Below are 9,935 nucleotides of genomic sequence, written 5' to 3' on the forward strand. Positions count from 1 at the left end.
TAAAAGCAACGCTGGGAGACATCAAGGAAGGCTTTGGGTGGCCCTCAGTGTCAAACTGATGGGAAGCCATAGACAAGCATGGCACAGGATGGGCCCCTTGGGAGGGAACTCCCCCATCAACAAACTCACAGATCCCCTGGAGTATTGAGGGTCTACCTTTTCTGCCTTTCCCCTCTCCCAAAGGCCTCCAGAGTTCTCATCTGTGGGAATTTGTGAGAGACCTCCTCCTGTCTCCTGAAGAGAACTGTGGCATTTTGGAATGGGAGGATCGGGAACAGGGCATTTTTCGGGTGGTGAAATCAGAAGCCCTGGCCAAGATGTGGGGACAAAGGAAGAAAAATGATCGGATGACCTATGAAAAGTTGAGCAGAGCCCTGAGGTAAGTTAATATCCTGCCGCATCGCTCCCCTCAGGCACAGTTCCATAAAGCTGGGAATGACTTTGTTTTCCTGGCATTTTCACTTGGTGAATGGAAAGGTCATGAGACCCAGCTTCTGGCTTTTTTGGTGGCAGGTAGATTAGGGGCTTGGAAAAGGACGCTCCTGGCTTCTCATTCTTGGGAGCCTTTAGGGAAAAGATTTCTTTGAATGGAGCCAGACTTGGACTTATACACACATTTGTGACCTAGGAGAAGGCAGTTCAATTACACCGGGATCTGGGAAGGTTTTCTGTGTAAGCCAAGTACAGGGTAAGAAAACATTGATGAAATCTAAATAAAGTTGCCCCATCAGAGAGGCCCAGCCTTGGGAATGTTGCCCGACAGGTGGTTTTTTGCCTCCGGTGTGACTCTCGCCAGTTATCCTTCTGTTGTTTTTTTCCCCCCAGATACTACTACAAAACAGGAATTTTGGAACGGGTGGACAGAAGGTTAGTGTACAAATTTGGGAAAAATGCACACGGTTGGCAGGAAGACAAGCTATGACCGGCTTCATTCATCCGTCTCACTTTATGGATTTGTCCCCCTTTAAAAAAATCATCTTGTGACAGCCATCCGAAAGTCTCTCTCTCTCTTTTTTTTTTACCTGAATACATTCTGCTGAAATTTCTCCATAGTACAGTTTCCCTCTGGATTGACAGGTTATTGACTGTTTTGAGTTATAGCCACTAGGCTATTTGAAATCTAATTCGAAGGGGAGGGATGATTTGGGGGAGTATAAATTTATTTTGCAAGAGTTGATTCCTGTGGCTCAATCAAGCACCATTTTTAACTATCAAGATTCTTCAGAGCAAGAAAGACAACTGGGACGTCTGGCTCAAAGCCCCAACTGGGGGGGGGGGGTAGTCAGGGATTTTTGCCCAGGCTGCTGAAATTTCTAAGGGACTGAAAGTGCTAACCTCCCCACACGGAGGAGTTGGCCATACCCCAAGTGGGCTCCTCCCCACCCGGTCTCAATAATGGCCTCATCCTAAAACGTTTACTCCCCAAGAATCCGCCCCATTCTGCAGCCTTCCTCATCGCTCCCCTCTCCTTAGCAATGGCCAGTCTTTTAGCAATGCACACTCCTTCCCTCCTGGCAGCTGTACCCCTAGGGAGCTCTTTCCTCCACCTCACCCTATTACAAAAATTCCTAGTTAGATTTAGCCCCTGGCCACTTACTTACTTAATTAATGCTCCTCTTCGGGAGGTTTCACTGATAGCTCCCAGGCAGATCCCAAAGAATTTATAATCTAATTCAATGACAATGAACAACAGGTGAGAGCGATTTAGTTTAAATTTTCAGTGATTGAAGTCAGTTGGACAGTGCTCTAAATCAGAATAACTTGATGGAAAGACAAGTCAGAAGACTTGACCACTTCTTATCTGTGAGATGTGGGGCCATATCATACTTCTCTGAGCCTCAGTTTCCTCATCTGTAAAATGTGGATTGTCAGACCTTGCCTGCCTACCTCACAGGGTTGTTGTGAGGACCCAATGGGTTTGTGCAGATAAAGTACTTTGTCACCTCAAAGTGGTATGTGAACATCAGCTTTTATTATTATGTCAGATAATTTTCCTATCTGAAAAATAAATTTTACAAAAATTCAGCTTTAGCCACGAATCCAGGACACAAACTAAATTTAGCATAGATGGTCAGTAGGGTTCTCAATCATCATTCCAGTCATCGAGTAAACTTTTAAGCATCTTTCTGAGCATATTAGACCTTTGCAATTTGCTTCATTAATATTTGTTGCTTAGATTTCTCCTTCTCCTCTCCAATTTCGCCTAGGAGAGGAACTAGGTTATGCAAGGGGTTAATGAACTGAAAAACACTTGTTTCCCATCCTCCCCCCTACCAAATATCATTGTTGTCCCTACAACAATCAAACTGGGAGATCTCAAGTGCTGAAAGGGAAAACTCTCTCTTTGAATGTTTTTGTAGCAAAAACATCAAACCTTTTCATAACAGGAAAAGTCCTATCAATTAAGAGGCAATCAAATGGTCAACCAGTTTTATTTGGTTTAACTACCTGAGTCACCTCCCTCCCCCACCATCTCAGAAGTCCAGATCGCCATATCAAAAATAGTGAAAGTGAAGGAATACTGTTGTCACCAAACTTCCGTGAGGTCAAGTCTGCACTGACAGATTCTCACTCACCATCAGTGACCCACAGCTGAGTGGTTTGTTACCTCGCCTTCTGGTTACCCAAGCCGAAGGAGGGAGACATCTCACAGCCGTGACGGTATGTCGAAAACCACTGTGGTCAAAAGGTTAACCTCAGAAACTAATATGTTTAAAAGAAGAATGTGAATAACTGTAAAATAATCTATTTTTGGATTCATTTTTTCCCAGGTGGATACAGTTTGTAGACAATGTGAATAAAATATTTAATTGAAAATTGTTTCTGTTGAGTTGCTCTCAAAAGTAATACGTCAAACTTATGATGGATTTTGAAAACTTTTTAAGGACTATAGTTTAATATCATTGTTTTGTGTTTAAATACTGCATTTAATAATTGTTGGGGATTTTTCTTCTTCTTTTTCTTTTATCTCAACCTGAGATTTCATCCATGTTCAGAGCTCTAAGTGAAGCACTTCATCTATCCTAACTCAGAGTCCTAGAGAGTTAAAGATTTCATAGGGAATATGAAATGAAAGGAAAATGGCAACAGAAGTATTTGTTCCAGCTACCTTCACATTTTTTTCAAATTAAAGAACAGGTAAAGCTCAGGCAGGCTGGTGGAAGGAATGGGTGAGGCCGCAGAGGCTCAGATCTAACTAATCCAACCTGCACCTAAACCATAATCCCTTTGATAACTATTAGCCCAGGAGACCTGGCACAGTACCCGGGAAGGATTTAATAAATGAGCGTTGACTGACCCACTGACTACAATGGACTACCAAATGACCCTCCAGCCTTTGTTTTAAGACCTTCCGTAAGGAGAAACCTCACCAACTCCTGAGGCGACCTGCACCACCCAAGACAGCTCTAATAATCAGGAAGTTCTGGGGATGTGTGGGGGACATTACCCTCCCTCCTCCTGCCTCAGTTTCCTCAAATGTAAAATTAGGGGGTCGGAGTAGATGACCTCTGAGATTCCTACTAACACTAACTGTGATCCTATCACCTCTCTGGGCTCAGTGACCTCATCTGAAAAATGAAGGGACTAACTCGGGGTCCTCAGCCTTTCGTGTGTTACAGAAACCCCACACCCCCACCGGCATCTGCGGGAGACCACGGAGCCCTTCTCAGAGCAATACTGTTGGGTGGACCAGATAACATATATTTACAATTCTGTATTATATATTATAATTACATATAGGATATATAGTTACATATTATATATAATTATATATATCCTGTATATAAAATTATATATTATAGGATACATCTTTTATTATATCTACATTATATATTGTATTATAATAATAGTATTATACAATACATAATTACATAATAGTATTATGTAATATATAATAGTATTATGTAATATATAATATGTAATATTTAAGAATATATAATTATATAGTAGTATTAGGTAAATTCTTATAATACAATCTATAATATGCAATAATATTATATATAATATATGTTATGTTTTATATATTATATACTGTATCATATTCATGCTACCCAACAGGCAAGTCAGCCCTCTGAATGCCCTGCTAGGTGCCCACCCTTTGTCTGCAGCCTTACCACTTCCACAGCAATGCAACTTCTGACCCGGCAGCCTCTGTCTTTTCACTCACCTCTCCAACTCCTGCTGAAGCTTATTCATCAGCCCGCTTGGCACCATGATCTCTGGACCTGTTAGAATCTCCATGCACAAGACTTCCTTTCTTTCTTTCTTTCTTTCTTTCTTTCTTTCTTTCTTTCTTTCTTTCTTTCTTTCTTTCTTTCTTTCTTTCTTTCTTTCTTTCTTTCTTTCCTTCCTTCCTTCCTTCCTTCCTTCCTTCCTTCCTTCCTTCCTTCCTTCCTTCCTTCCTTCCTTCCTTCCTTTCTTTCTTTCTTTCTTTCTTTCTTCCTTCTTTCTTTCTTTCTTTCTCTTTCTTTCTTTCTTTCTTTCTTTCTTTCTTCTTTTTCTTTCTTTCTTTCTTTCTTTCTTTCTTTCTCTTTCTTTCTCTTTCTTTCTTTTCTTTCTTTCTTTCTTTCTTTCTTTCTTTCTCTCTCTCTTTCTTTCTCCCTTTCTTTCTCCCTTTCTTTCTCCCTTTCTTTCTTTCTCCCTCCCAGTGGCCCTTGCTTGGTGGAAGAAATGTTTTTTTTAATTAAATAATAAATTATGTGTGTGTATATATATATATTTGGTTAGGCAGTGGGGTTAAGTGACTCACCCAGGGTTACACAGCTAGTTATGTGTCTGAGGCCAGATTTGAACTCAGGTGCTCCTGAATCCAGGGCCGGTGCTCTATCCACTGCACCATCTTGCTGCCCCACGCCATCTAGGTGCCCCTAAAATATTTTTTTAAAACGTGTTCATGAGCCCAAGGCTAAAAACCCATAATAGTCTTGTTCAAAAGTTCTAAACAAAAAGTCCCTATTTAGCATTCATACCCAACTAGTTATCCTATCTTTGCATTCTAGCATTGACAGGGAACTCACTACCTAGGTTCTAGGTGATACTGTAGGTAGAGCTCAAAGCTTAGAGTCTGAAAGACGGGAGTTCAAATCTGTACTCAGACATTTACTGGCTATGTGACCTTGGACAAGTTGCTTAACTTCTTTTTGCCTCAGTTTCTTCATCTGTAAAATGGGGATCATAATAGCACCTACTTCACAAGGTTGTTGTGAGGATCAAATGAAATATTTGTAAAGCACTAGGCATAGTGCCTGGCATATAGTAGGCTTCCTTCCTCTTCCCTCTGAGATTTCCTCAGGCTAAATGTTCTTAGTTCCTCCAACCAGTCTTCATGTAGCACGACCCTAAGGCCCATTGTAATTCCAGTTGCTCTCATCGGGATGCTCCCCAGTTCACCAATGGCATTTCAAAATGGTGGTGCCAGAAAAGAATACAGTACTTATGTAATCTGTCAAGGGCAAAGTCCCTAGTCCTGGACACTACCCAATGCTGCCTTTCAAAAACACTGCCTAAATTTAAATTTTATCACCTTTCTCAGCTTCCAAATCACAATGTTGACTAATACTGTTATAGTCCACTAAGTCCCTTTTCATGTACTTGTGAAATTAATTTTTAAAATTTGAATGTGAGACTACATTTATCTGTCATTTCATTTTATTCAAAATGGCGCAATCTATAAGCCTTTCAAGATCTCTTTGGATCCCAACCATCATCCATTGGCTAGTTCGTCAGCCTTCCTAGCTTTGTTATCTGTACATTTGATAAGTATGCCATTCACACCTTTATCTAAGCCATTGGTAAAAATGTCAAGCATCACTTTAAGCAAGTAAAACTGAATATAAAGACAACAACAGGTCAATATCCCAAGTATAACATGGGCAAGGTCTGGCTAGAAAACAATAAAAAGGATCTGGGAATCTTAATAAATTCTAAAATCAATACAATTGAGTGGAGTAATACAGCAACCCAAAAAAGTAATGTTAAAGCAGATTATAGTGAAAGGTATTCTATGTGAACAAAGCCTTCCATTGAAGTTTGACTAACTGTCTTCAATGAAGGCAAGACAACCATGGATGCTATTATGGAAGTGTGAGAAGGGAGTCCTGTTCATGTACCAGATGTTCTTTGAGGTCACCTCCAACTATGAGATCCTGAATCATTCCTTCCCTGAGGCATTTTTTCAAATATACAAGGAGACACAATCTGCTTACATTATGTGTTAGATTAGTCCTGTCAAAGAGGATAAAAGCCAGACCAGGAGTGTGCTGGTGTTTGGTGAAACTATAAATGGGACTGGATGACATTATTATGGCCTTAGCATATGACTGCCAATCCTAAGGAAAAGCCATTGCTGACAATTCACAAAAGAACCGACCTCTTAGGAGCCACGTATATCTGAAGAATCCCCACTTGGACTTGTATATTTAGACCTGGGACAAAACATGCCTATTTGGGTACCAATACTTGGGTACCAAACTAAGTTTGGGGTACCAAACCAAACCTAATTGAAAGGTTTGTGTTCTGGGGTCCACTCAGCAATTTCCTTACTGCTACTAAAGTCTCTGCCTGAATACCCAGCCCCCTGCCCTCATCCCACCATTTTGTGGTAACAAGCAGCAGATCTGGATTCTGTAGAGCCACCTGAAGAGGGGGAGGTATAGGGAAGCAGGAGCATACTCTACCTAAGGCAGTAGCATTCAGCCAAAGAACTAGAGAACTAGTGAACTAGGACAGAGGGCAGTGGCATCCAACCAGGATGAGCCTGGCAAAGGCTGATTAAAAGAAATTCACTAAAGACGGATGAGGCAGCTTCGAGGTTCAGCCCCTGGGGAGAAGGAGTCAAAAAGTGGACAATAAGGGAAAAAAAGACTAGAACTAAAATTACTAAAGATCTCAGGAGAAGGAAAATTCGGTCAAGAACCTAGAGCTCAAGCAGAAAAAAACAGGAGGAAAGCTATTAAAATAAAAGACAGGAAAGTCACCAAGTAACTGCCCGTCACTAAATAAATATTGCAAGACAAAGGAAACTGAACCAATATCTGATGAGACAGAGGACAACATCAGCCCTCAAGAGAGCATGAACCATAGCAAGATGGTCCCAAATGGTTCAAGAGAGAAATCAGCATCTTATCACCTCCAGGATCAAATATAAAATCCTGTTTAATACCCAAGGTCCTTCACAACTGCCCCTCCCCACATTCCCTATCTTCTTACACCCCTTCTCCTCTCACACTCTTCCATCCAGTGACACTGGTCTCTGCCGTTCCTCAAACAGGACACTTCTATCTCTCAACTCCAGGTGTTCTCCTCGGTGGTCCCCCAGGCCTGCAAGGCTCTCCCTCCTGACCTCCCCGGCTTCCTTCAAGTCCAACTAAACTAGCACCTTCCACAGGAAGCCTTCCCCAACCCCTCTCAATCCTGGCGCCTTCCCTGTTGTTTTTAATTCTCTGTCTCCATCTTGTCACTCGTCGGCTCGCCCGCCCATTGGATCAGGAGCCCCGCAAGAGCAGGGATTGTCTTTTGTCTTTCTTTATCTCCCCAGGGCTTAGCACAGCACGTGGTGACTTTATTGAGCGACTGTCCACGGGGGAAGAGGCAGAATTGGACTTGGTGATCGGGGACCTATAGAAATTTCTTTCACGGAGCACAACGTCCATGCTCACCACCATTGTTAGGAGCTGCTGCCTCTAAGTGTAAAGCACGATGGGACAAAGGTCTGGGAGCAGGATCTGCAGAGAGTAAGAGCAAATCCAAAATGGGCACTTCAGGGGCATCAGTCTGATGAGGAACACGAAGGGGCTAAAGAGGAGTAAGTGAGCCTCAAGACCAGGAATCAAAGAACAGAAGTTTGGGAAAGAGCTTGTGAAAAGAGCAAGGTAAAGACATCCTTTTTAGAAAAAGGCATGGAAAATTAAAAAAAAAAACTGAAATGAACTTGAAGGGGCAGGGATTTAATTTTTTTTCCTTTTTTAGGCAATTGGAGTTAAGTGACTTGCCCAGGGTCACACAGCTAGTAGGTGTCAAGTGTTTGGTCTGAGGCTGGATTTGAACTCAGGTCCTCCTGACTTCAGGGCTGGTGTTCTATCTACCGCACCACCGAGCTGCCCCTTTTTTCCTTTTTGGTGAGGCAATCGAGGTTAAGTGACTTGCCCAGGGTCACACTGCTAGTAGCTTTGAACTCAGGTCCTCCTGACACCAAGGCCTGAGCTCTATCCGTTGCACCACCTGGCTGCCCCAGGTGGACTTAAAATTAACCACTTAACTGAGAGGGAAATAAAGGGGAAGAACTAAAGGAAGGAAAAAAAGGAATTAGTAAGTTAAAGGGAACTCCAAAACAAAGGGTGGGGGAAGGGAGGGAGGCTTGAGGGTCGGGGAAGAGAACTGGTGGGAATAGGGTCACTTTAAGGTAGACTAAGCAGAAATAACTTAAGAAATAAACTACTGTCTTAAAAGATGAACAGGAAAAACCAGTCAAAAATCCTAATTCAGAAGAAGAAATGACCAAACTTTTCCAAAAGGTGGTTGTTGAGAGACTGACCTAGGGATCACTTCCCCATTTCCTAGCTGCCGGCAGCCTTCTTCCTCTCAGGCCCAAGGCTGTCTGGTAGGATGTGCGCCCTCATTTGTCAGTGGGCCCTTCCATGCCTCTGGTCTGATGTGGTATGGTACAAAGCTGGATCTGGAATCTAGATCTGGGTTCAAATCAGGCCCCAAGGGGGCCACAGTGTCATTAGAGCTAGACTTGGGACAGTGGATGGGGGATGGGAGGGTGGGGATGGTAGGAAACCTTAGACCTCAAGGCCCCATGTGGCCTTATAGGTCCTTGGGTGCAGCCTTTTCACTGAGTCCAAGTTTTACAGAACAAATCCTTTTATTAAGGGGATTTGTTCTGTGAAGTTTAGATTTGGTCAAAGGGCTACACTTGAGGACCTAGAGGGCCACAAGTTCACCCCACCTCAGACTCTGACCAGCTCTCTGATCAGGGACAAGTTACTTTAGAGAATAGTACCTGAGTGAGTGAGGGAGTGAGATCCCACTCACAGAGCATGATTCAAGCACTGAGGCATTATGGAAACGCCAGCTGTTGTCACTATCACTGAAATCCTAGCTCTGCCTTTCACTGCTGTGTGGCCTTGAACAAGACTCTTCACTTCTCTGGCCTCAGGCTTCACACCTGTACAATGAGGCGGGAGGACCAGCTCACCAAGGTTCCTTGCCAGTTCTAAAGCTGGGATCCCATGATCTGCTAGAGGGGCAGGGGCTGGGACTTAACGAGGCCATCAGCCAAACAGGGAGCTCCTTGGTGGAATGTAAGGTCCTTGAGCGCAGGGACCAGATTGTTCCCAGCACCTACCATGCTGCCTGGCATGCAGCAAGCACTTAATAAATGCTTAGTGAATGGTACTGAAGACTCAGGCTGAAGTTTCCAAGTTTTAATGTCCGCTTAAATCACACCAGAAGAAACCAAACACCATTTGCTTTCTTAACTAGATTATTTTACTGTAAAATGCAAATATGATTACAAATCAATCTGTTTTTAAAAATCAATACTGCATTAATATAAACATAATTTCAAGGTAAAAAAGAATGGAAGGTGACAATTTCCAAGCAGAAACAATGAACCACACATGATGGTGGCAGAATAATTTCCTGAAAAGGGTGCTCCAGAAAATGTTTTCCCTATAAAGAAACTGATTTTTAAATCATCCATCCAAAAAATGATTCTACTTTTTATTTAAGAGGCAATGAGGTAAGATGAGAACATTAATTTCATGAGATAATTTTTATCAGATAAATTGATAATTCCACTAAATAATTTTCCTCACATGAAATCAACTGTCAATACCAAACACACTTTTTAAAAAGCACTGTATTAACCTTCACTTCCAACATAAATGTGAAAAATTATTTTTCCCAAGTACTACTAAACCTGGGTCCAA

General features: G+C 42.2%; 1 protein-coding gene across 4 annotated transcripts in view; it reads left to right on the top strand.

Moving 5' to 3' along the window:
* The window catches only part of ELF5 (E74 like ETS transcription factor 5), a 77,260-nt gene extending 74,443 nt beyond the window's left edge, over nt 1-2,817 (top strand). For all 4 annotated transcript variants that reach the window (XM_027837898.1, XM_027837897.1, XM_027837899.1 and 1 more), the window contains 2 exons: nt 184-379; nt 826-2,817. In XM_027837898.1, coding sequence (XP_027693699.1) covers nt 184-379; nt 826-922 — 293 coding nt within the window. In that variant the 3' untranslated portion in view covers nt 923-2,817. The remainder of the gene's footprint in view (nt 1-183; nt 380-825) is intronic.
* The last annotated feature ends 7,118 nt before the right edge of the window (nt 2,818-9,935 follow it).

Source organism: Vombatus ursinus, unplaced genomic scaffold, assembly GCF_900497805.2.
Source record: "Vombatus ursinus unplaced genomic scaffold, bare-nosed wombat genome assembly UNPS02014822.1, whole genome shotgun sequence".
Taxonomy (NCBI): domain Eukaryota; kingdom Metazoa; phylum Chordata; class Mammalia; order Diprotodontia; family Vombatidae; genus Vombatus; species Vombatus ursinus.